At 36.3% G+C, this 27662-nt stretch overlaps 5 protein-coding genes across 11 annotated transcripts; 2 read left to right on the top strand and 3 right to left on the bottom strand.

Annotated features, from left to right (window-relative positions):
• The first annotated feature begins 651 nt into the window (after positions 1 to 651).
• On the top strand, positions 652 to 4345 carry LOC105161376 (adenosine kinase 2). The gene is made up of 12 exons (XM_011079034.3): positions 652 to 827; positions 1170 to 1223; positions 1942 to 1988; positions 2095 to 2126; positions 2237 to 2338; positions 2572 to 2636; positions 2718 to 2794; positions 2869 to 2966; positions 3271 to 3341; positions 3427 to 3493; positions 3581 to 3764; positions 3987 to 4345. Exons 1-12 carry the CDS (start codon positions 745 to 747, stop codon positions 4127 to 4129), a joined length of 1023 nt encoding a protein of 340 aa, XP_011077336.1. The 5' UTR covers positions 652 to 744; the 3' UTR covers positions 4130 to 4345.
• Positions 4346 to 5529: 1184 nt separating this feature from the next.
• Positions 5530 to 10514, top strand: LOC105161374 (uncharacterized). Of its 3 annotated transcripts, none has more exons than XM_088880791.1 (2): positions 5530 to 8493; positions 8625 to 10514. In XM_088880791.1, exon 1 carries the CDS (start codon positions 5653 to 5655, stop codon positions 7063 to 7065), a length of 1413 nt encoding a protein of 470 aa, XP_088736917.1. In that variant the 5' UTR covers positions 5530 to 5652; the 3' UTR covers positions 7066 to 8493; positions 8625 to 10514. The 3 variants fall into 3 exon arrangements, with proteins under 3 accessions (XP_088736917.1, XP_088736919.1, XP_088736918.1); XM_088880793.1 differs by having other exon boundaries at positions 5530 to 8760; positions 8961 to 10514; XM_088880792.1 differs by having other exon boundaries at positions 5530 to 9991; positions 10342 to 10514.
• A 1489-nt stretch (positions 10515 to 12003) lies between these two features.
• Positions 12004 to 17532, bottom strand: LOC105161373 (uncharacterized). Of its 4 annotated transcripts, XM_011079031.3 has the most exons (8): positions 17201 to 17532; positions 16210 to 16375; positions 15588 to 15640; positions 15035 to 15122; positions 14083 to 14906; positions 12765 to 13238; positions 12597 to 12650; positions 12004 to 12459 (listed from the first exon to the last, which is right to left on the bottom strand). In XM_011079031.3, the coding sequence occupies exons 2-8, from the start codon at positions 16370 to 16372 to the stop codon at positions 12259 to 12261; spliced, it is 1857 nt and encodes a 618-aa protein (XP_011077333.1). In that variant the 5' UTR covers positions 16373 to 16375; positions 17201 to 17532; the 3' UTR covers positions 12004 to 12258. The 4 variants fall into 4 exon arrangements, with proteins under 4 accessions (XP_011077333.1, XP_020549631.1, XP_020549630.1 ...); XM_020693972.2 differs by lacking the exon at positions 16210 to 16375 and having other exon boundaries at positions 15035 to 15141; XM_020693971.2 differs by lacking the exon at positions 16210 to 16375.
• A 151-nt stretch (positions 17533 to 17683) lies between these two features.
• Positions 17684 to 21513, bottom strand: LOC105161372 (uncharacterized). Of its 2 annotated transcripts, none has more exons than XM_088880651.1 (7): positions 20940 to 21513; positions 20217 to 20313; positions 20028 to 20143; positions 19492 to 19536; positions 18734 to 18759; positions 18146 to 18281; positions 17684 to 17930 (listed from the first exon to the last, which is right to left on the bottom strand). In XM_088880651.1, the coding sequence occupies exons 1-7, from the start codon at positions 21187 to 21189 to the stop codon at positions 17815 to 17817; spliced, it is 786 nt and encodes a 261-aa protein (XP_088736777.1). In that variant the 5' UTR covers positions 21190 to 21513; the 3' UTR covers positions 17684 to 17814. The 2 variants fall into 2 exon arrangements, with proteins under 2 accessions (XP_088736777.1, XP_088736778.1); XM_088880652.1 differs by having other exon boundaries at positions 17684 to 17927; positions 20940 to 21510.
• Positions 21514 to 22365: 852 nt separating this feature from the next.
• LOC105161371 (transcription factor TCP11) lies at positions 22366 to 23399 on the bottom strand. The gene has a single exon (XM_011079029.3). The coding sequence runs from the start codon at positions 23306 to 23308 to the stop codon at positions 22661 to 22663; it is 648 nt and encodes a 215-aa protein (XP_011077331.1). The 5' UTR covers positions 23309 to 23399; the 3' UTR covers positions 22366 to 22660.
• Positions 23400 to 27662: the final 4263 nt, after the last annotated feature.

Raw genomic sequence — 27662 nt, 5'->3', positions numbered from 1 at the left:
ATTGAGTGTTGAAGTTGTTTTCAGTTTTTGCAGTTATAATTCCGACAGTTTTTAATAGGTGAAAATCTTGTGGATAATTGATCTCTTAATCTAATGGTTAAGATTGAGATTTTTAAAATTATGAGTTAAAGTCTCATTAAATATATTACAATTTGTTATTTCATAATTTTAAGTTAGATTGATGTATTGTTTAATTATTTAATTTTTTAAAATAATAATATAAAAAAAGCGACAATCTTGTCTATTTAACAAGATGTCATTTGATTACTTTTGAACATCTAATAAAAACTTGAAGATATCTTTAAACTCAAATTATGTTGAAGTTAAATTAATGTTACCAAATAAGTTTTTGTATGTGATGGATTATGAAATTCATTAATAACTCCAAAACATTCATTAATTAATTGTATTAGGTTAGGTATGGTACAGTTGAGGAGGGTGGCCATGTCCGTGTCATCACCATTCACCAGAGCAGGGTAACTTTAGAAGAGATGACAGTTTTGTATTTCCAATTTTGTCCTTGAGTCCAACACCCCAACAGCACGCATCTCTATGTTATAGGAACGGTAAAATCTCAGCCCCACAAAAATCTGCCCTACCCCTTACCAACCACATTTCTCTCCCAATTTTTCTCCACCTATATATATATTCACCCTCAACCCCCTCACCCACTCTACTTCCTCTGTTCGATCCTTTCACTCAATTCCCAAACTTTCACGCGCATTTCGATCTCAACCAGCTCAAATGGAGTTCGAGGGAATTCTACTGGGAATGGGCAACCCCCTCTTGGATATTTCTGCTGTCGTGGATCAGGAGTTCTTAGACAAGTAAGTCCTGGAGATTGTTTCTTGTTCTCTATGACATTGTTTTTTCCCCCCATTTATATGCGTGTTTGAGCTGGAGATCTGGCATTTTTATATACCTTTGTTTTGATTTTGGGGCTTTCAGTTTTGTGGATCTGTGTGCATGGTGATAGTTTTGCTTGTTAATGACCACGGTTTCATATGCGCCAGTGCACAATTGTAGCTTTTTTTGTAGATATGATGCATCTTCAGTTCGTTTTATTAGATCTGAGATTTTTCATTCCTAGTTCTGTGAATCAATGTGTTGTGGTGATTTTGTTAATCTATGTGTACGATGAAGCTAATCAGGTTACTATTGCACGACAGGTATGACCTTAAAATGAACAATGCAATTCTCGCAGAGGAAAAGCACTTGCCTATGTGAGTAACTCATTCCCCCCCTTCCCCTCTCCTTTGAATTGTACTCCGACATCTGTTCTTTTAGATCTGTAGGTCAGTTATTAAAGTTCCAGTATAGGATCGTGATCTGAATGGTTTTCTGTTTACTTTAAATACTGAACAGCGTCTGAATCTTGATCTATTTCTAAACATGAAGCGGTATGAGAAATTACTCTTTATAGTGGCTATTTTTCGAGTTCACTACAACCTGATTAAATCCAGAATTAGTGATGCTTGTTAAAGTTACAATCACTCTGATCCAATTTGTCCTATGCATGCTGAAGAATGAAGATGGTCCTTTTGCTTCCCTGATCATATGTGGTCCAGCGGATTCATCATGCTCTGTTTTCTGTTTACCTTAAGTTAAACAAGGTCTGATGCTTTTTTATTCTTCTGGTTAGGCAACTATTACAATGTCTCTTTTTCTCCTTAGATCATGAATTTCAAAAACAAAATTTTGTGTATGGTCTAGGGGCTATTCATTTAATAATTAAAATTCTGCAAAAACACTGGATCATGTAACAGAAGTTCAGGTAATATTGCCAGAGGTCCATCTAATAATGAGTCGGGATTATAAATCTAGATATACTCATATTAGAGAAAACGTCTAGTAAGGTGAAGCATGGGCCCGGTTTTATTCCTCAGAATGATTGTCATATGATCAGGTGCGGATGTAATTCTTGATTGATGTGTTTCTCAGGTATGAAGAAATGGCATCGAAGTATAAAGTGGAGTACATTGCTGGAGGTAATTTATCATCAGTGAAAGCTTGATTGTTCCTATCTGTTCTCATCATACTTATCATTCAAATTTTATCAGCATTTACTAGTGACTCATGATATTTATGATGCAGGGGCTACTCAAAATTCAATCAGAGTTGCCCAGGTAAATGAGATTCCTGTTTATAGCTTCATAATTTTAAGCAAGTATACAGTTGCCCAACAACGTCATACCAGTTATGCGTGTTCTGATTTCCAAGTTGCCGTCATATACAGTGGTTGCTACAAAAACCTGGTGCAACTGGTTACATGGGTTCCATTGGGAAGGACAAATTTGGGGAAGAAATGAAGAAAAATGCAACGGAAGCTGGTGTCAACGTAAGTATTCTGTCCTGTTTCCTTAACCACCATTATCACCCTTTTAATATTATATCCGCATAATTTCTTACACTTGTTTAAAATTGTAGTCCTGTCATCCAATTTATTACAGCATCAAGACAATGTTCTTGTTATCTTCTATTCCTTATTTTTTTCTTTTTAATCATTGGAGACCCTCAATCATGAAAGACTATTATTGTGATATTTTCTATCTTTTCCCCATGGTTGCATAGGTTCATTATTATGAAGATGATTCTCCAACTGGCACTTGTGGTGTCTGTGTGCTTGGTGGCGAAAGGTTAGTTTCCTTTAAGGGATGGTTGTTTTATTTACTTCAAATTTCTTGTGGCTAACCAAGTCATGGATTAATGTATTGCAGGTCACTTGTTGCCAATTTGTCAGCTGCCAATTGCTACAAACCTGATCACTTGAAGAAACCAGAAAACTGGGCCTTGGGTATGCTTGGCATAATTGGTACTTCTTGGTTAATTTTATACAATCTATTTAACTTATGCGTCGTCTTTTGACAGTGGAAAAGGCCAAATACTACTATATTGCTGGGTTTTTCCTCACAGTTTCTCCAGAGTCTATCATGCTTGTTGCTGAGCACGCAATTGCAAAAAACAAGGTCAGGAATTTTGATGATTAGAGATTGTTTTATTGGAGTGAAAAATAAATGTACATGAAAATACTCTATCTTGAAAATGAACTGCATAAGTAAATGTTTTGTATTGAGTTTGAGATATAAGTATAGGATAAATAAACCTGATTGATCAAAAGGCAAAAACATCTTCATCTTGATTTTTATTTCCTTTATTAAACACAATAAAAAGGTTAATTTTTAAATTAGAAATATTATTCTCCACGCTCCGTTTCTCTCATTGAATCAAACATTTATTGCCTACTTATTCTAAATGTTAATGGATATGTAGGTTTTCTGTACAAACCTTTCTGCTCCATTTATTTGTGAGTTCTTCAAGGATGTACAAGACAAAGTATTACCGTAAGGCTGATTTCCTGATTCTTTGAATTAGCTAGATGATTCAGAAGGAGAGAGAATGATATGCCTTATACTATTTGGGTTTCAGGTATGTGGACTATGTTTTCGGGAATGAAACGGAAGCAAGAACTTTCTCCAAAGTTCATGGCTGGGAGGTAATATTTCCAATTTTCCAGCACATCAGTTCACTCATGTGGTCTCTTATTATATAAGACTAAAATGCAGTTGTTTTTGATGGGCAGACAGAGGATGTGACAGAAATAGCTTTGAAAATCTCCCAGTTGCCAAAGGCATCTGGAACGCACAAAAGAGTTACTGTTATTACACAGGGTGCAGATCCAGTTGTGGTTGCGGAGGATGGGAAGGTGAAGTTGTTGTCTGTCATTCCATTGCCTAAAGAGAAACTTGTCGATACCAATGGTGCAGGTGTGTGATTGTGTTGTTTTTGAGAGCCTCTAATGCCAAAAAAAGTAAAATGTCCACTTAGAATAATCTAAATAAAATCTAATTAAAGATAATGAACTCCCAACTCTAAAAAGGCTTTCTATCATAATCCCTCTGACGGTATCAGCCTTCAAAGTTTCCAGATCCAACTTCTTTCAACTGCTGCATGATCTGAAACTTATTCTGCATCAACGTTTCTTGCAGGGGATGCCTTCGTTGGGGGATTTTTGTCTCAGTTGGTTCAAGAGAGATCCATTGAAGATTGTGTAAGAGCCGGTTGCTACGCAGCTAATGTCGTCATCCAGAGGCCCGGTTGCACATACCCGGAGAAGCCAGATTTTAAATGAGAGTCATCCTTCCATTTTCCATTACCTTTACTATTCTTAGCTGAAATTTGAATATCAAAAACTTATTGCATGTATTTTTGCCGTATTTGTATTTGGCCTACACTATTCATTGTAGTGCCTGCGCCACTCCACGCCCAGCCGGCCCACGCCACCTCCGTTGTATTCTTGTTTGCAAGGGATTTTGGTTCCTTTAATATCATATTTTTTGCTTAATCACTTAACATGTCATTTTGTTATTTGATGAAATCCATGTTAACATAGATGTTGTATTTATGTTGGCTGATCCCACATTATAGATCTAAATCAAATCATTTCGGCTGAATGAGGGAAAAGAGTATCAGCCAGACCAAGCTCATAGCAGTTATGATTATAACTTGGAGATAATCAAAGTGAGCAGAGCACGTGAAGCAGCTTTGTTCATTCATTGTATGAAACCAATTCAATAGAAGACCGACGACTTAAAGTTGGAGGTCAACTCAATGGATATTACATTTGGAATCATACGATGATATAATGGATTTGGAATTATAGTTACTAAATTATTAAATTACATTAGATGGATGTACATAATTAAATATTTATTTACAATTGAATAAAATAATAAATACTCAATCAAAATAAATTAACTTTAAAATATGTATTAATAAAATTAATTAATCAAAAAATATAATTATCTGTGGAAGAATAAAAATATTGCTAGTTCAGTAGCCTTCCTTGATAAATAGTATAGATTAAGCAAATGAAGAGCAGGAATACTATACCCTCTGTTTCTTTTTCTTTATTCTTCCTTCTTAAAATTCTTGATCTGCAGGTCCTCTAGTTAACTATTAAACTCGATTACTTACATATATATATATATATATATATATAATCCCCAAGCCCCTTTTAAATTGCAAAAAGTAATGACTTTCTTAGAGTTCAAAATCAGTATTAGGTTGATAAAAATGATTTGATGATCGAAATTTCATGCTCAATCCCAAGTATATAGTTTTAAATTATAAAGCCTAATAATAATTAATTAGTTATTAATAATGCTAAATAAGTAGCTTTATACTAAATTAGTTTGTAGTATATTAATATGGAAAAATTACAACAAACTCTTTCAAGATTTATCATAATTATAATTATTCTCTTATTATTGAAAAAAATATTAACAATCTTCTAATAATATCCCATCGTGACCACTCATTATAAGAAGAATTGTTAATTTTAATAAGTATTTATAATTTTTTAAATAATAAAAATTATTTATAATTATAATAAATTTTAAAAAAATTAGTTGTAATTTTATTCCATATATATATATAGGTAGAGTTGTATACATAGAATTTAAAAATAAAAGGTATCAACTTTTTTTCCAAAGATGCAATAGCAATAGCAATAGCAATAGATTGTTTCCAAGAACCAAAACTCCCATACCATACCATACGCCATATGCCATACGACGCCTCATCGCATTCACTCCCCATCCCAAATTATATTTCCCAAACTTTTCAATCACGCCCGTTTTCAAACCCTCCGCCATGAACCACCTTAATCCTCCTCCTCCTCCACCTCCTCCTCCGCCGCCTATCATCCGCCATACCAGCACCACCCAAATCCTCAAGCAAACTACCTCCCTCTTCTTCTCTCATCCTCTCACTTTCGTCTTCCTCTCATCTCTCCTCCTCACCTTCCGTTCCAACGTTCACAGCGCCTCTCACTACCTTTCCTCTCTCATCGACCGTGACCCTTCCTTGAAATCCCTCCTCTCCCGCCTCGATTTCTCTTCCCCCTCCCATCTCCACCACCCCCGCCGTCACTCCCACCACCCACTCCACTACCGGCGTCGTCGCGCCTTTCTCCACCTCTCCCGCGTCGGCACCCTTGACGATGACTTCTTCTCCGGGGATTCTGATTTTGACCGCTCCCTCTTCCACCCCTCCTCCGGCAAACCTCCCCCCAATGCCACTTTTGTCCGTCTCTCTGACTTCAAACCAGAGTACGGCTTCTCCAATTCCATCGTTGATAATGGAATCTCTTTCCCGAAAATTGTTAAGCCAGGAGCTGTCGGTTTTAAGCCGGAGGTTAGGAAAAATGTTACACTTCTTGAAGAAGAGGAAAGGAAATTTGTTGAGAGCAGATTAGATGACAGTAATGCGGTCGTAGATTTGGATTTCTTGATAAAGGGTTTTGAATTGGGGCATCGAGACGCAACTTCTTTGTTCTTTCTGGCGGGTGTCTTGTCCGCCACTTATGCATATGTTGTGTTGGCATTTATAGTTACCTATACTTGGGTGAATGGGATTATTTTCCTTAGAGTGGTGGACCATTTGTTGGGGAATTACAGATCTTTCTTGCGAACTGTGTGGAATGGCTCAAATATCGGACTCAGGAGGCTTTCTGGGTTTATTCTGATGAAATGGGCCGTGAGAGATGCACTGGCGCAGCTTATGGGAATATTCTTTTTCGGGGAGATTGAAGATCAATTTGTGTTTTTCAAGGTTTTCTTGAGGATGAAGTTTATGCCATTTGCCAATGTGGCACCATGGGTTATAGGGCATGAGTGGGAGAGTGCGGGCTTCATTGTGGTCTGGTCCTTGAGTGATTTGATGCTGGGTTTCTTATTTGCCGTCGATTCCTGGGTAGCAATAGTTGACGCGAGGAGGGGGGGCAGAGAAATTGTTAGAGAAGGATGTCACATGCTGGTAGCAATGTTTTGCCCTGCTTTCGAAATAAGGTGGTTAGAAGCTATCACTTGTGGATCAGTTGGGAGGTGGGTGTTGAGGAGGATATTTGGGGATGTTTTCACATTGGTTTTTCAGTCATTAATGGAGGTGTATTTTATGGTAGCATGGCTGGTCTTTTACTTTGCAGCAAGACACAAGGATGATGCTGCACTTGGAAGACCATTTGGAAGAAGAGAATTGGAAGGTCTTCTTGAGGTTGCCAGGTGATACTCAACAAAATTAGTAAAATCTTTTGCCAGACTTGATTTCACGTATCAAAAGTAGTGGTAACTCGCTTGGTTGCGACGCTAAATAGCAGTAACCTTTTCTGGTGCTTCTGTTGTTCAATTTGCGAAAAATGTGAATTAGCACTGCCATTGTTTGGTGATGTTACCAGTTATGTTTGTATGTACTTTGCTAAGAGCCTAAGAGGTAATATGTTGTAAATCTCCACAGAATTTCATCATGTGTATACAGCTTTGCAGACTCTGCGTTTTTTTGACCTTCAAGAATGTGCTGTTCTTGGTATTGCTACTAATAGTTGCAAGATACATTTTACTTAAGATTGTGAATATGTATGCTCATTCAAGCAACATATGCTTCGAGTTTTCATGGGGTGCATAAAAGCAAAGGCCACTGGTTAATTCTTCTTGTTTCATATGGCGGCAGTTTACATTAGCTAGGTTTCATACCTAAACTATGATTTTTTTTTCTTGCATTATGACCATTGAGTTCTTATTTTCCAGTTTGATGCAAAAGGACGAGGCAGCTTTAATTTGATGTCCGACTTGATGTCTTACTAGGGGAAAAAGGTGTGCTAAGTCCATAGGGTTTGAGTGTTGCTATTGTAGTGTAAGTAGGTCCAGTGTATAATTAATAAGAAAATCTCATAGTCTGTTTGTTCTTTTATCCACAAATGTTGTCATCACTAGTAAGGGAGTTGATATTTAGCTGTCATGTAAAAGATTCGGGGCACTGGGCAGGTAGAAGTTTGATCTCCTATCAGCATGATCATTTTGTAGTGGAACAATATATAGGTGGTCTGAAGGATGGGGGTAATATTGTTTGAGTGGAGTTTGCGGTCCTTAACAACATTCCTGGTTCTTGAATGAACTCACTCCAGTTAGTGTCACTTTTACTCGTGCAACTTCTTAAGTTACTGTACTGGATCGGAGTCTATGTCTCAGAGGTAGGATTCATTCCAGCCTTCAGAAGCAGGTTTCTTTGGAAAACTTTATTCTTGTGTGAAGGGGGGAAGGCCGTATTGGACTATTATGATCATTGTTTCTTACCAGGAGACTCTTGACAATGTCGTCAGGTTACTTTTTGCTACATAATTTGCAAAGAAGAGTTTGGTTCTTCTATGATTGTAGTTGCAAACGTGTAAGGAAACAAGTATTTGCGCTCATGGACGGATCTGGAAGTAGATTGGTCCTGATCAGCACCAATAGGATAAATCCAAAGAGTTCTATGTCATGGAGTATAGAATGCACGGCTGTGGCATCTCGGCAATGCTACCAAGGAAGTGCTTATACAGAAGTTCAATGATGTTCTCATATAGCAAAACTGACGCTGCTTCTGTATCTTTTCTGTTTGAAGACAGGAAGTTGCTGAGAACTTGTCTTTCCTTATGACGGCAGTTTGCATCACTACAAGGTTTAAGTTTCAATGAGAAATGTAGCAAGAGCATGTTGGTCCGATTTTTTATTTAATGAATCTGAGTATTTCTAGATTTACTGTTTCTTTTTTAAATATTGACGAAAGAGGAGGTGAAATAATTGATGCAGTGCTTGGTCAAGGCAAAGATGATGGAGAGTGCAACAGTAATTACTATAACTGATCAATGGCTGAAGCCAACTTGATTCAAATATGGAAAATGGAGAAAGCAGATTGGAGAGGAGGAAAGAAACAGCCAACCCTGGGGTAGGGTATCAGGTCATTTTGATACTTGACCTTTTCAAATGCTGCATTTAGTGCATATGGCAACTCTCAGGAAATTTTAGGCGGTCAATGATAGTGTTAAATCCCTTTTTTACTTTTTACCGTTTAATTTCTCGCACTATATATTATTCTCTGTACTTTTTAAATTTTTCTTTTACGGCCTGTTAAATTGTTTTGTGCAGCTCTTAAAGCTAGCATCTCTCCAGTGCCCCCGGTTCAGTTGAAGCATTCTTCTTGAGCTTTCATGCCAAATAAGAAGTTTTATCTAATGGTAGAGATATGGAATTTCGTTAACTATGTCTTAAGGGATCCTCTGGACGTTTTTGGCTGCTAAAAGGAAACTGCTCTTTTTCTGATAAGGTTTTCCCAGTCTGCTATTGTTGTGAATCATCTGAATAATGTGGTATCTTATAGTTTTTCAGTTTATCTCCCAGACATGACGATAACTTTTAAGATTTGCCCTTTTCTGATGTCTATAGTCCGTATCCATGCCTGCAGAATACCTTCAGGACTTTCTTGGAGTTGGTAAACTATTTGAGCTTTTTCTTTTTGTTGATAGTTTGTGGCGTCTGAGCATGAGTTAGACGTGCGCCATTGTTTAGATCCTTTATGTAGAGTGTCCAGGCCCATTGGAATTTATTTTATTCCTATGAATTTGTGTATGGTTGCACCATTGTTTATAAATCTGGAGTATTTTGAACAATAGTCGCTTGGGTATGATAGTTGTTATGGTTGCCTTTTCTTCATTATTGTGGTTTTGGAATAAAACCTTACAACTACTATCATTTACCTTTCAGAGCTGCCACCAAGAGCACAATATAGGATGGTAAATTGCTGAATTTGATGACTCAAATTATTTCTAATGCACAGAGAAGTTATGTGGATGTACTCAACCCCTACTGTGAGATGATTCTATGCATCTTGATGTTCTTTCTCTGTTTCTTTCCTTAAGAACATGCATCTTTTCACTTCCTTAGGGAAATATTTGTCGTGTCGCCATTTTTATTTTGTGCATTTTCTTTTTCTGTTTACTCTCAATTTATGCTTTCCGGGCTTGATCTAGCAAAGCCATGTATAAGGGGTGCTTCAGACCTCTTATGGTCTTCTCCCACAACTACCAAGCAAACTTTTAGGACATCTCCAAGAACTATCTTCTCGTCATCCTGTGGAGGCCACGAAGACCATTGACAACATACATCATAGGCTGCGAAAGGTACATGCCGTCCATCCTTTGCCACTTTTTCTTGCACGCTTTTCTCTTGGAATATTCATCTTCTCTCTTCATCTGTTTGTGTTTGTTTGGTGAGTGAGAGATATTTTCGCTGCTAGTATTGAATTGATTGGAAGGTGGAAATTTTGGGAGGATGATGTTTCGATATCAAGAGGTCAATGTAACAGCAAAGAAAGGGTTGGGTTTGGAAGATTAAATGGTTGACATACTTGTATTTTTAGACAATTATTTTTTACTTTGTCTAGTTAGTGATTATCCAATGGTTGTGGCTACGGTTGAGCAAGTTAATTACTTCGTCTCTCATCATATTAAGGCAATTCATTGGTTAACAGTTCTCTCCTTTGAGCATGGTCTGCAGCAGCCAGCTTATACGGTTCAAAAATGCTTTCATCTTTCGGCTATGTGAGGGATGCTCAAATACTCTGAAGTGTGTGGACAAATGTGTTGTAATGGAGTTTACTTTATTCTTTGATATTATTATTACATGAGTTGATGTGATATATAACTACTTGTACATGAGCAGAAACATAATTGAAGAGCCATCGACTGTTGTGGACCATGTGGGGTCAAAAGTCTAGAAGAGATCTCCAATCTCACACATTTCCTCCTACTCTCCTACATTTTAGCATTATAGAGCAAATATTATCTATTCTATCAACAAATCAGTACATAATGGTTTTTAATATTAATAACATGTGTTTGGTGGAAAATTTCTAAATCTGAAAGTGTTAATATGCATGGGGTGCCTTGATTAAGGAACCCCTTCAATTTTCTTTTCAGTTTTTTGGTAATTAAAGTTAAGGAACAGGCAGTAAGCGTAGCGATCATCGTTGAGGTTGATCATACAAGTAGGTCTTTGATTGTAATGGTAGGAGTCTCCCTCTTCCATACTACTGTTTGAGACACGACTATGACCAAAAGAGAAGAGGCAACCACAATACTCTACTCCTATTGGTGTAAAAATCACGTTTCATAATTAAAAGTCAGGTTGCAAAGGAGTTTCGTGCATGAAAAAGGGTGCATCTGCATCCCAATCTGTAAATCTGAATTGTTGGAGAGAGAGAGAGAGGGGTGGGATCGGGAGCATTTAATGAAATGTTAGTGAAGCACATGATAATGTGGGTCAAAAACTCTGCCCAGACAGAGACGCACAGGCACGTTGGTGACACCTCAAGACTGCATGTCTCCGCGTGTGTGGGGTTGGATTGGTGAATGCTGGCCGCTGCTCCTTTCTTTATTATGAAAAGATACGTAATTCAAGAAATATCTCTCTGATGATTCCGAATTAAAAATCCCTGAAATTTAGATCAACGGAAACGACTGCAATTGAAAAAAATGCCAACGGACAAGCTTGCCTCTTGACATTCCGTTGCCTGGAATGGCATTTTTTCCAAGTCAAAAATAAAATATTTGTGGCTGCTGGGATTCGTGCCCAGGTCTCCACGGCCACAACGTGGAATTCTCACCACTAAACTACAGCCACTGGATGCTTCAAGCTTATTTATATGCAATATTTATTTGAAATGACATATTAAATGCTTGTGTTGGTTCCAAATTTTTATTTTCAGGTATTGTTACATAATCCACCCACCCTTATTGATATACTTCCACTTGTACTCGAGGAAGAATCTTCTTCATGCTCCATTTGCTTTTTATTTTTAGGTTGTATATGCAGACCAATACACTCATGCGTTTACTTTGTATTATAAAAACTCATTTTTTTTTTATCTAAAAGTCCAATATTAATTACCATCTGAGTTTAATAACTCAACCCACTTAAACTACTTAAGGCAAACAATCTAAGTAAACACAGTATAATTATTGCAAAACATTTTTTATCCTGCCATTCAAATAACTCATCACAAATACAAAGGTAAGAAGATGCACGGTGGATAGCTGCAATGCAGTTTAATTAAGATTGGCGTCTTGCGATCAGGTAGACAAAAACAATGCCTTCAAGTTGCATTATGATGCCCAGACCATAAGAAATGCGATTAAACAACCAATGATCATATTACCTCCTGATTGTTGTTAGCTAAAAAATGGTACTGCAATGTTACCATGCTACGCTAGGGCTGCTAAAATCCACCACTCGAAATACTAGATGTTCAGCTACAATCTGTTTAGATATAAGTCAAATGTTTTAAAGCCTTCATTCCCACATGCTGTTTGGAATAGACAGGCAGCATCGAATGGATGCAGGATGTCGAAAAACATATACAATTGCCTAGTCACTCATGAGGAAAGAATCAACTGCCATTAATACTTCGTAGGATTCTTCTATAGTCACTCAATGTTATATCTGTGCTTCTGTCAGGAGAATCATGATGAATAAGCGGAATCTTTGGTCTCTGACCTTTGGGATAAGGGTAAATGGTGGCCAGTTCACAAACACGGAGCAGGATGGACTTTGGCAGAGGACGCCAGGCCATATTGCGTTTCTTCTCTCCCTGCAGCAAAATGTACATCAAGAACAAAAACTCTCAATCTAGGGGTATATGTAATATTCCATAATAGCAAGCAGCAGCAGATGAAAAACATAATAGATAATATGCCTTAAAGAAATTTACAAGTGTATATGACTAACCTGGCGCCCTTGGTCCAGAATACCACTCGCTTTCAAAAGATTTCGCCACTTGTCCTTGTGTAAATTCACAAACAAAAGGTGGTTTCAAGCCCAGATATAGGATCAAAAAGAGTATAACCAAATAAAAAGGATGATGATGTCACGCAAAAAAAAGGATGAGGAACTGACCTTGAGATCTACAGACGTACGATGCGCAGATGTGGAAAAGAAAAGTTTCTTTATGCGACTCCATCTTCCAACTCCATACTGAGAGACGCCATCAATCAATTTCCTAACCTCTGTGATAGTCCAAAGTCTATGATGCTTTCTCCGACCACTAACTTCTTCAGGCCTCTCAGGAATTGTACAGTCATCTCTTTTCTTTTGATGTGCTCCTGTGAGACAGTCACCCCTTTTCTTCGGAGTCATGGCAATTATGCAATCATCCTTTTTCTTCTGACTTGCTAGTGATATCCGGTCACTACTCTTTTTTGAATGAGCTACAGTAAACTGGTCATCCCTTTTTGTCTTACTTGCAGCACAATCATCCCTTTTCTTCGGATGAACTGCGCTGATACATTCATCCCTTTTCTTTTTCTTGTTTGGAGTAACACATTTACCTTTTGACTTGGTCATCAAATTTCTAGTATCCACATGCTGGACCTGTTTGCACAAAATACCATCATAGTCATTTGAGTTCAACAGCTACAAAACTGTTTCAATTACAGACATGTACAATCTGATATTGTAACAGATAAATAACTGTGAATATCTTAAGAAAACAAAAGATTTAAGTGTCATTTCCTTTTCCTCTTACGGAACCATGGAATAACTCGTCTTTGATATAGCTTTAAAGTATTTCAACCAGAATTAGGAAGTGAAAAGCAGATAATTAAGAGATTAGATGTTGAAATCAAACCTGGTAGAGCTGGCAAGTTGCCAAGGGGCATCAGACAGTTTCTGTGAAGCAGGGAAGGGGGGAAGAGATATTTAAACCAGTACTGACCAATCATTAAAACAGAACCCTTTTTCTTTTATTAATTAGAATAAGGAAACTTGCCGCTTTTTACTAAAACGATCCTTTCTAATTCTAGACGTCCCACATTACATAATTAGAAACGAAACAGCCTCCTCATTTGTAACTAAAACTGCTAGGTATACTTTCAGGCCAGCAACCAACACTACTTACCCCCTTATAGAAACTGAAGACACCATAGCGAAAATAATGGAAAAAATACAAATAATTCATCAAGGTAGATGCACTCTAAACTCAAGAACAAGTTTACACCAAGACACACTCACACACCAAAACCAAAACCAAAACAAGAAAAAAGAAAATGATAATAATAATTAATAAATAAATGACACGTAAAAGAAAGCAAGAAAAGAAAAGAAATCCCTGGGTGCATCAAAGAGAGTATACAGGAAATTAGACAGAAAACAGTTTGAAGCTACAGCTAACTTTAGGTCAAAACGAAATAAAGGATGCCTTGCTTTGAGAACTTACCAGATCACATGTACGCCCCTTTGGACATTCTTTATGAACCAAAGAGCCAAAGGGCACTTGAATAGCTATGACAGAAGACTCCTCAGCAGGTAATTGTGTTGCTCTAGAAGCCACATGGCACTTCTTATGATCTTTAACTCCAAGAGACTTATCTTTGAGGGTGGAAGTAGAAACCTCTCGTCTTTTTCTAGAATATGCAGGAATAGGATCTGCTAATTCATCAACATACCTCTGTGTGGGCTTACGTGATCTCTTTTGTGTTGGACGACCAGTACAGTTTGCTTGAACTGACGTCAATTCATCAGCATACCTCTGTGTGGGCTTACGTGATCTCTTTTGCATGGGAAGATCAGTGCAGTTTGCTTGAACAGACGTCGTTAAAGCCTCCTGCCGCGGAAATATGTTGGTCTCACCATCTTGGCCTGTGACCTCAGTTTCATCATTTTTCTGAGTCATTGGACTGCAGAACATTTCATCCGATGGGGAATGTTCTCCATCATTCCCATCAGATAAGATATCTTGAGAAGAACAGCTTGGACTATTGTGAGTCTTGCCAATATTCTGTACAGTACAGGACCCAGGAGAAATTGAAGGATTCTCCTCAACCAACATTTCACTCTTATTGCAACTAGGAATGTCACTCTCCGAGCTCCCCATATCCAGTTGATCTTTTTGGCAGTCAAGCACTTGCTTTATTTGAAAGAGCGATGATTTCCAACGAGTGTCAGAACCAGCACTTTGCATTTGACTGTCTGAAACTGAAGCCGCCAAGCCTTCACTACAACCATAATCCAAATCTGTAATGCTTTCAGCAAATTCAACACCTGAACAAATAGAGCAATTTTTTTATTTTCATTTGTCCTTTTGGGTGGTGGAGAGGGGGAGTATTAGCATCACTACTTGACGCCTCTAAAAGATTGACAACAACTGCAAACAAGGAAAGCATACCCACCTAGAAGGTAATCATCTCCCATGCTACAGAAATCATTATGTGATCGAAAATATCCAAATTCGACTTCATTAGGCATCGAATCAAGTACCTACATGGGAACCATTTTACTAAGACAAAAATGGCATCAAATAGTAGAAACATATCAGTTTCTTTTGTCTTGTCCCTCAACTTCTGTTGAAATATTATCTTCATTTCAAAAACAATGCTAGTGACACATATCAAAGGAATTGATACAAATGCAAGCTGCTGGTCATTCACAATTTACACGGAAGAGGTTCAAGGGCCATAGACAATGAGATAAGGATAGACCCTTTAGCATCCTAAAAAGTAAAGTCTCAATATGGTGGGCCATAATTAAAACATAAGAACAAGTGAATGCTCAGAAGACGAGGCAACACGATATCCACAACTATGGGAACATAACTGAGATGCATGTAGTTAATAATCCATAACAAGCATTAGGTTCACATTTTATAATCAAATTAAATAATAACACGTTTACAAGTATCTGGATCAACCATCACTAACGGACAAATAACCAAATAAGACATACTTCTCCATTGAGAATATCTTCCCCTTCCTGAGCAATAGCAGTATCTGGCCCACCTGCACAAAATCACAAAGTTATGAACAATAGCATGTTAGAGCCCAGCAAACATGCAGACTCACGGATTTGGGAAAAACAACTCGGAAAGAGCTTTCTTTTTCCTCAGAATGAAACAAAAGGAAGAGGAGCAATATTTCATTAATGCAGGCAGCTATGGATAACTTGTCAGGAAATCTAAGTCAAAGCAAAACAAAATCTAGAGTCACTGAGATAAGCATTGATCTCCTTGAAGGTAAGAACAATTACTAGCTATAGAAATGATTAAAATACATCTTGCTAAAATTTGATGTAATACCCATAAAGATGTTACAACTTGAGATAAGATGTAAACCAATGAAATGCTAAATCATCATTACAAAGAATTACAGTATCGGCACCCCTCCTCCACAAGTTCTTTATAGCAGCTCTTCTCCTCAGATTTCTCAAGTATCAATTGTTCCATGAGCATTTTCAAATCACTCCAACCATCATTGACCAAATAATAAAGACGATATATTCAGTTTCTTATTAATCTTATTAGTCAGCATGAGAGGAGAAAGGAGTTCACGCTACTAGATTTAAACTGTACCAAAACTGCAGGAAAAATCTTTTATGTCCATAGCATTCTCTGGAGTCTTCCTACAACATATGACACTATCCATTGGCGCATGCCCATCATGGGGTTCTACAAGCAGACGCTCAACATCAATTGTCCCATCTTCCAATCCACGAGTTGGGGGTCCATTATCCATGACCTGATAAATATTATTAATATGAAAAGCATTCTATTTACACTTGTACAATAACACAATATTCTACTTAAAGATAATTTGGAATATACACCAAAGATATAGCAAAGCCAACAAAAATAACTAAGTAAAGGATTTCGATATTTGCAATCACTGGCAAATGGGCCAAGACAGCTATACAATTTATGTGCCAAGTTTCATCTCATCAAGCCATTCCGCTAATTTTGAACGAACTCGATGAGGATTCAACAGCAAAATACTTCACATTCAAATTGCCGAAAAATGATATTAAAAGATATCCCAGAAAAAACTTTGGTCAAATTTAGTTGCGACTCAACTTTGTTCCTAGAGGACAACAAAACTCCAAACTAAGTTCTGCCATCTAATCCGAATGTAATAGTTTATCTTTATTCAACATCACACAGACCAAACATAAATACAGGTAGAAGGACGGATGTGCTTTTTATTATAATAAAACCACTTCTCGGTAGATGTAAATGTGCCAGCGCCGATCATCGCTAAGCATAAAAGACAGTCACTTGAGTAGGCCCTACGCTTGTGTCTTTCGCACATTTCACACGTCTCATGTACTAATCTACTTGAGACGCTTCGCATCTACACATTAGGATAACCGTGATTGACAATCTTGTCATTCTTCAACCACCCAACTTCCCTCCCCCAGTATATAAACCTAAAACAACTAGAATAAAAGGCAACATAAATTTTACCAGTATATCGAACCAAAGATCAGAGTAATGCGCATAACGGCAAAAACAAAAGAGAAAATGCGCAAAACAGTGAGAGAATTAGCAAGCAAAAGAAGAAACTAACCGGAACGGAGCAATTGCCCGAGTCGGCTTGATTCAGATGCTACTGAGTGTGGGTGGGTGTGTATGAGAGAGAAAGAGGGGGGGAAAGGGATGGGTCATAGAAGAATGGAAAAAGGGAGGAACAGTGACGCAATTTATGACGCGGAATCGAAAGGGGTTGTACAAAGTTGTAATGGAAAATGAGTTTGGGGTCCGCCGTGGCGATGCCTCCTGCGCAGTTATTGTGATTCGTAGGTGATGTGACAAGGACGCTTAACAGGAAGTCGTTGCCTACACCCACCGCCACCCCAGGCCTTTTCATTTATTTATTATTATTATTATTGTTTGTTGTTAACTAATCCAAGAAATTCACGCTTAAAAATTTGTCAACCCCCCCATAATAAGGGACCATACTTTTTAAATATATAAAATAGTGAAATATTTAATTAACAATGAGGAATGCATTTGTGGTTCCATACGGAAAAGCTCGAGGGGGCCTTTGCACTTCAAAAATCATAATAGATCTATATTATATGTAATGGTAAAAACTTTTGATTCCATGTGAAAAAGACAACTAAATCATGAAAGATATGAAGAAAGGTCAAGAGATCAGGTCGGGTGAAAAGTAATCCTAATTCATGACCGTGGCCCGTCTCCTTGCTCTCCTGTTGAGTTTCCGTTCATCGACAATCCTCTTATTTTCACGTCGTAGTGAACTTCTTCAACTCTTCTAAGGTCAAACCTCATTCCTGCTTCAGTGGAAAAAAAAAAAAAGAACCATTTTGTTTAATGCATATCAAATTCATAGAAAAAGAAAGAAGAGCTTATAGTTGGAGCAACTTATGGAGATAAAAATACGCAAATTCCTGAGAACTATTAAAGCAAAGTGCAGAACAAAAACTCTTGGTCCTTATTCATATCAGATATCAGATTGCATTAAGTATTTTTACCAGAGTAATAAGCTTACCATCAAATTTCTTGTGCAGAAAGTCATTCCGCAGGTTGAGCATGCGAAATGCTGCATTCACATCTGTTAAGAACTTCAATACTTTTCTTGGACAGTCATAATTACCAGCAGTCACTTGGTTCACCACATACCTAGGCTGCAAATGATCATGTAACTCAGTAATTTTCTTTCCAATAAAAAGCAAACACATCTATAATCACCAACTACTTGCCTCATCCATTACAAATGGCAATGCATTGCATTTAACTATTTTTTCTTTCTAGAGAAATTTTGGTAAGGAACAAAACCAATGGAGTTATGTTTCTCGGGCTGATGCCATCTAAATTTACCATTCGGATATGTTGCTTTCAAATAGAAGTGTCTGGACCATCTCCAGTTTTCCATTGCACAAACAAAATTTTGTGCCAGATCAGAGATGGTGATTTTTCATTTGATTCTTATCGAGAGCACTATTTCAGAAATTCAGGTGGTTTTGCATCACCACTTCGGAGACATCCTATCTCAAAGATATGAATTCATTTTCTTACACCAACTGTTGCTTTTCTCAACATTAAAGTGCAGCAACAGGCTTTTGATGAGAGCGCTTACCAGATCATTGGACATAAAACAAATTCCTGCAGAAGAATAAAAACTTTATATTAGAGCATAGGAGAAACATGACCAAGTTAAAGGATGCAGGAGAAGGTAAACACGGCTGTTCATAGCTATATAATGTAGTAAAGGAATAATTAAAGAAATACATAAAATGCTACAGAAGCAATGTGACAGTAACAGAAAAAAATTAATCAAATTCCCTAAACAGCAAAAGCACTTTCAGAAACACAGTCAATTATCTCTATGTCGCTTCCTTTGAGCTGTAAATTCCCTCCCTCGGACTAACTTTTTCCCAAGTCTTGTTCAGTCCACACCATTATTATACTCTTCAAAAGACCAGGAAGGAAAGCCAATGAGCGCAAGTTTTAAATGCTTTCTATCCAAATATGGTGTGAAGGACAGTTTCATCTACAGCTACAAAGTGAACTTCCAGAGCAAGATGATGGTGAATAAATTCTCAAGATTTTCACTATTGTTGAACACTGAAAAACACTAGTGCATTCAGATAAGGACCTGCAGTAATATTAGTTGTCAAATTTTTTTTGGTGGCTCGACTAGAGGTTTACTTTCTGAATTCGTTTGTGAAGTGGTAGTTTAAATTTAGACCGAAGAATAACACAATTAAAGAATTCTGTACATACAAATATAATATGAAGTAGCATAGTTGTCTCAGAACTGAAAGTTGTTGCCTACCAAAAGCAAGACAAGCAATTAAAATAAAAAAAAAATGTAGCCAGAACTTTGACGCTTACCAATGAGATAGTCTTCAATATCCAGGCCAAACTCCAATGGCTTTACTGTGTAAAAGAGCAAGAAACAGAATTTCAAACACTGCCATTTCTTTGGGAACTGTAATAAATTTATAGATCTGATATAATAAACTGAAGAATATCTTCACAAACTAATTCAGCATAATGGTAAAAAAGAAAGAGATAAAGCTTGAGTATCAAAATCTAGCTTTAACTGCTTTCTGTTGCCAGTTTTAATGGATACATATTTGGGCTCATAAAATAGCAAGAAAGTGAAAGCAGACTTATCTCCTTATAAAGCTAAGCAATTTGCAGCTAGATCCAACGTAAAAAAAGAGCAGAGGAAATGTGGGTCAAAGAAATCCAGCATGATCAAACATCATGAGGCCACAGCTGTAGGATTAGAACTAAATTTGATGGGCAGAAACTTTCATAAAGATGAATAACCTTAAATTTTCACAAAAGTTTTATTCAACAATAAAGAAAAATATATACAGGGTCCAGGATAGTCATTCACTTGTAATTTAAGTGGAACATACACCCAAGTTTTTCCTCAGCTTCTGCATGCAGAAGAAGACTCTCAGTTTCTAACCAATGCATGAATGCAAGCAGCCATACTACATTCTGTGTCTTACCCCTCCAATCACCATGATACCTACAAATGAACCATACAAGTATTAGTTCTGAAAACAGAGAATTGCTCGAGCACAATAAATTCTCCTTCTCACCTGTAATAATGGCCAGGGCATTCCCACGTAATTTCTGCAAGCTTACCATATAGCTCTTTCAGCACACCAATCTGCCCTTTTGCCTTCTCCAAAACCTCTATTCAAAAATCAACTATTTAACAAAAATGATATCTAAAACAACCATAGGAAGAAACAATGACTAGTTTCAATAGTAAGAAAAAGTGTTGAAATTCTCTCATCTCAACTTTATCCTAGCATTTTGCTTCCATCTCTCCCAATATAATCTGAATCACATTCAGAGGGCAAATCAAAAAGTCACTTTCAAATGCCAACATAGCTTCTTTGCTGTCACCACGCAAGAAGTATATGGTATTGGATAGTGGATAGAATACAGCCCGATTAAGTCTGTAATACTTTCTAATTTCATTAACAAGTATAACTAATACTCCTGTGACAATATTCTAATTTTATTGTTTCTAAGGATCAAAATACCTATCAATAAAAGGAATCATATTGATCATCAACTTTCAAGCACTATCTATAAAAGGAATAGTAGGATATATTTTTAAGTCTTAACAGACCTCCATGTCAAGTTAAATTGTACTTAAAAAATTTTAGGTCCGAAGGAGTATCTGGTTTTGAAAACCATATTCGAATGGCATAGCTCGTAACAATGGAAGATAAGTAAATCCATGAAAAAGGGGGAGAAAGACAAAATTGGGGGAAATAGGCAGGAATAAAGCTGAAATCAGAGAATTGGACCAGTTACGGGGCGAGACTGATGAATAAGCAGTAGGCTTGAGTGCATAAGTCTGGCCGCGGACTCAATTTCCGAAGCAACGCTCCGAATACGCTCACGCAAGCAGCCGGAATCATCGAAGTGGTGGCGGAAATCCTGGAACTGCTTCTCCAGCGCGGATGAATGAGGGGAGTGGGAGACACTGTCTTGGGTAGCCATCGAAGTGTGTTTCGAGGTCAACATAGAAGCAGAAAATTGAAGAGAAGAATCCATAGTTGCAGAGAATCAAGACTGATGTGAGCTCACAACTTGTGTATAGCTTAATCTCTGCCCTTCTAACTAATGCTAACGAATTGAACAAGTGGTAAAAGAGTGAACAACTAATTACAAGGGAAGAAGTTGTTATTTCAGTTAAAAGGCAGAAAACATAAAAGTGATGTGTGTTGGCTTGGTAATGTGTGTCTTGTTTCTTTTGCTAGTTGCAGAAACAGAGTAAACCAGCAAGAATTCCTTCAAAGTGAGAATAGAAAGCTTAGAGGGCGAAACAAGGGAGGATAATGAGGGAGTTTCGGTTGGGAATACGGTTTTGAGGAAATACGAGTGTAGTCCAAAAACCGATTTCATTTTGGTGTAACTTTTACTTGCCACCTTCAAATTAAGAAAACATTATTTCATTCCCTTGTAATATTTTTTCCAGAGATATTACTTAGAATAGTGAAAATATAATAAATTTTTATTTGAACTTAATAATAGCATAACCTAATTTATTATAAAATAAAATAGTTATAAATTATGTTTGTTTTGCTATGAATTAAATGTAAATTTTTTTAACTTTGAGAGATTTATTTGCAATTCAATCTCAGTGAGCCATTTTTCAATAAAACTACATATTGATATTTTAAATTGAGAGTGGGTAAGTCTTAGCGTAATGGTGGGACCACAATCAATAAACAAAGCTTTTAATTTGACCTTAAATATGGGAGCGGAGCAGGAGGAACAGCATATCCAAGTTTCACCTGAGCCGGGTCCCACCTCCATGCTCCAATCATTGTCTCACTATCCCACAGGCCTGCGCACTCTTTTCACTCAGTATCCCATTTTCATTTCCATCACAATAAACTCTCCCAATTCAACACTATTATATCCTTTCATACATCTTTATGCTTGGAATTCAAAATTTTTTATAAACAAATATTTTGAATGTGTGCAAGAAAAACAATACTGATTTCAATTTATTTTGCATTTTAGTGATGAGATCATTCTGGGAATATTATTTATAACTTAAAGTATATATGGATTGCATTTGATTTAAATTTATAATGGTGAGACTCGTTCTTTAAACATCGGTATGATTTAATATTTTATTGCAATTAAACTTTTTTTAGAAACAAATTAAGATTTCACTGTGCCATAAGTAAAAAATGAGTTGAGTAAGCAGTCAAATTCATGTTTTCGCAAAAAAATGCATAATTATAATTGTCAGTAATTTATATAAATATATATATATATATGACATTTAATTTAAGCTCAGAGTACACAATTCCCAATTCTGAAAAATAAGATGAGAAGACATTTATCTTAAATTCCAAAAGGGGCCCATTCCAAATTTAATTTTCAATTTTCCCCATTTTTAAATGAGAAAAAGGCCCTGAAACCCTGACAGGTTAATTATAGTCATACACAATTTAATTAATTGGAGTAGCCTAATTACTCCTGCTAGATAGGTTATAATCTAGCCCGGTACCTACTGATTATCTCCTCCCACTCCGCTATAACTGTCCACCTCGTCCTCCACCATAGCCGGTTGCAATAGCAGCGCCATAAACGGCATATGCCGATACCCGCTCATAGGAAACTCCAACGTCGACGCCTCCTGCTGCCTCAGGTTCGGTCTGCAGTTTGGCTCCGGAGGTGGCCCGGCCGTCAACATAATATTGCTGCTGGGCGAAGATAAGGTCATTGGGGATTGGACGGTGGCGGAGGGGTTGGAAAGCGGGACGGCGCAGGAGGAACTGGAGATGGCTTGCGCCGGGACGGTGCCAGTCCCGGTAGCGGCTATAATTGAGGGCTCGGCCTGGCGAAGGAGCCACTCAATCGTCTCGCCATCAGAGCGATGGCCGAGTTCCCGCGTCAGCTGGAAGACGCGGGCAGCGCAGAGCGCCGGTATCCTGATGCGGCGGCCACGGCCGTTGACCTTGGAATGGCGATCTTTACGGGAGGACCCACCAGCGGGCTTCCTGGAGCCCACCCTCGGCGTTAAATTCTGGGTGGCGGCGGAGGCGTTGGTGAAGGGATGAGGGGCGGTGGGCGGAAGGGCGAGATGGCGGAGGTTTGGTGGAAGAGAGAGAGGGTTGTCAGAGATTTCGTTAAGAACCATAGCGGAAGAAGACATAACTTCACTGACGTTGAGTTTTATTTATTTGTGGGGTGTTTTAGGGTTATCGTAAAGAAGGAGACTTGCTCTGTGTGTGTGTGTGTGACCCCACAAGTTGAAAAAGTACAATTGAGAGAGCGTGGGTGGGCTGTTTTATAACAAGAACTAGGTGGGCCAGTCCCTGCTAAGCTTCTGACATTTGTACCTCGGAAGGTGTATGTGGGCTTTTGGGCCTAAACTATGGCTATGGGCTTCTGGGTCCCACACTGTCAAAAATATTTTTGTCTGTACAGTTGACAACTTAATATTTATTTATGAAGCGTCTGGTATTTGAACTTTGAATATATGCGTGTGCTGAGTGTGTGGGTATTTAAAAATAATAATAAGTCTAATTACCTGTTTCCTTTTCAAGAAAAGTAGCATTCTTCTAATTCTTTTCTTTTAAGAGCACAATTTGAATTGTCCCTATGGTTTCAAGAAATTATGAGTTTGCTCCTATTCACACTATATAATTAAAGATTAAAATAAGCATTTTAGCATAATTATTAATTGTCATATCATAATTTGTCAACGTGAACTTTATGTAATTGAACAATTCTGTACATTGCAACACAAATTTTAGCTAAAAACAAAGGTTTTTTGTCGTTTCTTTAATTGTACCCATTTTATTATGGAAACTCCATAACTTCACGTTTCGTTATAAATTTCCGTACAATGTAACCTATATTCATAAATTAGTAATGATTTGTTCACGTCATTTTCCCATTTGCATTAACTTAGATAAAATAATAATTACAGAAAGTACAATCATTCAAATTGCATCAAAACAAAAATAAAATATTTTATCATATGCACGATACAAATTCTCGTGACTAACTTCATACCAAAATCGTGATCAAGATTTTCTTTTATTCTGGATCATTGGAGTATACACAAAAAAGAAAAAAAAAAAAAAAGAGTAGCCATTTAACTTTTCCTACATCCTAGTTACACAGTTTAAGTACCATGCCCCCAGAGTACAAATGCAGCTACAATTACTAACAAGCTTGAGGTTATAAATTCAATTATTATTAAATGTGTGCGTATTTATTTCAGTTCATGTAAATTTTTATAATCTATTGTAATGTAAATTTATTAATCGAATCGACATATTATTCAATTTATTGATATTATTGCATTTTCAATTATACTAAGAGATTTATGCATATCGTCCTTTATAAATAAATTCGAAGTCATGGATTCGAGTCTTATTGAGCGTGTGAATATTTGTCTCACCGTATGTGAGTGTTTATTGTAATTTGTTTATAGTAGTATTAATGTATTCGTTGAATTAAAAATTATTTTAACTTATTTTTAATATATTAATATATTTATTGAATCGAAATCTTATTCTGAAAAAATATACTAAGAGAGTCATTCTCAAAATTCAGCGCCATTTTTCAAAATTTTCAAGAATCAGAGTGTGGGCATTACAATATTGTGAGGTCAGCCCGGGACAAGAAATCTTTGTGCTGCTGTTCCTCCCAACTACTTACCTTACGTTTCAGTTTTTCTTTCACTTGTCGTAAACAGACAAAACTGTTTTGGTGAAGAATTAATGTAAAAATGAAGACGTGTATTCTTTCTGGGAAAATGAAGAATTTAAAACCAGAAAAAAAAATAAAGAAATAAACAGGGTGTTTAGTAAATTACAGCATTAACCCTCAAAGGAATCTTAATATTTACTCATTGTTTTATCCTTTTTGGGAAAACTACAAGATTTAAATGAATGTCTGATATTTTTCATTTATTAATCATTATTGTTGATATTATCTAAACAGAGGATTATTGAAGTTTTTCATTAATGCAATTACTTAATTAATGGTATCTAATTTGCTGGTTTGAAGAGGAGAAAATGGGGAAAAAGATTGAGGATTAATACTTTTTTCCAGCTGGATTTACATTTAAAACTTTATTATATGGGTGGTTAAATTATTTAGTAGAATTATATTTATTTATTTTGGACAATTGTATGAAGTCTTGACACTGTTCCACCAATTTTTTGTGATTAAGAAATGTTCTTCAACTAATAAAATAACTCTTATAAAAAAAATTGATAAGATAACTAACTTTTTTAACTTACTAAATTTTATATTAACTTAATTATTTAATTAATTTATATTAAGAATTAAAAATTATTTATTATATATAGATAGGACGGCATGTCAGGACGAATAGTAAAACAAAAAGACAAGAGAGAAAGAGAAGAAAATGTAAATTGGGCTTATGTGAAGCCCAAGTGGGTATTTGGGCAAAGATTGAGGGTAGGTTATGTATTTGGGACGAATACGTAGGACTCTAACACACATCTTTCAATTCCATTTTTGACAGGAATTGGGTGGGGCCACGGCATCTCCAAACGTCAGAGATTTTATTTAAAATCGCGTAAAAGAAGTGACAATTATTATGATAACAAATGAAGGTGAAAAACGATATATTATGCTTACTGCGTCATATAAACATCGCTATCAAGCTTCTTATTTTTTCAAAATATAGTAACTGCATTTATGAAAAGTGAAAATTAATAACTTTTTTTATCTAAATAATTTTATTAATATGAAAATGGCATCTCAAGAAACACTAATGGAACCTGCATTTTTTAACTAGACCTCTATTTCTAAATGTATATTGGGTTGGGTTGCGTTGGACAAATCTAGAATCAAGTGAACCAAATAAAAATAGAAAATGAGTCGGTACGATACAGACTTGATTCGGACTAAGTTGATTCTAGATTTGGAATTAGTCCAACTCAATGATCCAAAATAACTTGGTCCTAAGCCGAACCTAGTCCGGGCTAGTATGTTGTCCCATTTGGGTTTAATAATGTATTATATGTAATTTTTATTTTATTTTTGAATTGACTATACGGTAGATTTTTTAAAAATGTGCAGCTCTAGAACTTTTATTTTTATTGTTTTATTTCTAAAGTCTTGTACGTTAATTCATTAATACTCTTTAATTATTTTCTCAAAGTTTATTTCAATTTTTTTTACTTGTTATTATCTAAGTTTATTAGCCAAATTATTGTTTGAATTCATTATGTAGTTTTAACTACTCTTTTGCTAGTTATATATATATATATATATATATATTTAATACAACAATAAAAAAGTTAAATACTCATTCAAAAAGTATCTTAATTTCATAAAAGATAAAATAAAACCCATCAGACTTGATATGGGCCTGGATGGAAACTCAATCGAACAGGTTTATGGATTGGATTGGAGTTTGAAAATACACTGAACTGAAACTCATTTAAATGTCCAAAAATATTCTTGGACCAGCCATAAAAAATATTAAACTAATTCTAAATTAAAATTTTCAAACTGATCTATTCCACTAAGTCAAGCTTTTCAAACTTGACTTGTATTGTTAAAATGGTTTTAAACAAGCACTTAATCACCCCACCATGTGGGGTGTTGTCTATTAAAATGACCACTTGTGTCCTTTTCTTTATTTTTTCTTTTGTTTTTTTCGCCTTTAAAAAAAATAAAAATAAAAACAAAAGGGAAGAAAGTTAAGAACAAAATAATATATAAATAGAAATAGAAAAATACAAAAACGAGGAATGGACGGCGCCGAGGAATCTAATCATAGTAAGGAAGTAAGAGCGCCGGGCATTGTCATTGTGTTGTGTAGTAGTACTAGGTCAGGTGGTCGTTGTCTGGCATGACGGGCGCACACAACCCTCATTCTCTCCTACTATACTATATATCTTTCTTAAATTTCCTATCTATCTATATAATAATTTCAACATCCTTACTAGATTTCCTTGCTTTGACTTTCCAACCTTTATTCTCCTACTAATGTTTATATGACTCATCAAAATAAATCCCAATCGCTTATTAGACCTGGAGGGGGTGGGGGGTGGGGTGTTAGAGAAGTTATCTTGAGCTGCCCATTTAGGTTTATTGTTGCTTTTACAATTTTTCCCTCCATTGAGACAAGAAATTACAACTTCATCTCATGTTTGAAATTGAGAAAATCAAACATGTTTAAAAAAAAAAAAGAAAATCAGTGCTAAATCTTGATGAAACACAAACATGGTAAATGTTTGTCCTGATTTGTTTTGAGAGTTTTTGTGGTGTTTTTAGATGTTTTGAAACAGTGTATCATTTGTTTTTAATCCAAATAAATCTACACTAATTATAGGCCCTACAACTAAAAAAATTATATACATACTCATACATATATAAATAAATATATATAAAAGAGACATGATTTGACAATGAACAGTAGTTTTTGTCTCTCACTAAACATTATCAAATATACCGTACTTATTTTATATTATCTCCAAAAATAAATCCAAACATATACATTATTTCTAATACAT

The sequence above is a fragment of the Sesamum indicum genome, linkage group LG5 (assembly GCF_026168435.1).
Source record: "Sesamum indicum cultivar Baizhima isolate 11 linkage group LG5, ASM2616843v1, whole genome shotgun sequence".
Classification (NCBI taxonomy): domain Eukaryota; kingdom Viridiplantae; phylum Streptophyta; class Magnoliopsida; order Lamiales; family Pedaliaceae; genus Sesamum; species Sesamum indicum.
This window is presented reverse-complemented; position numbering and strand designations above follow the sequence as displayed.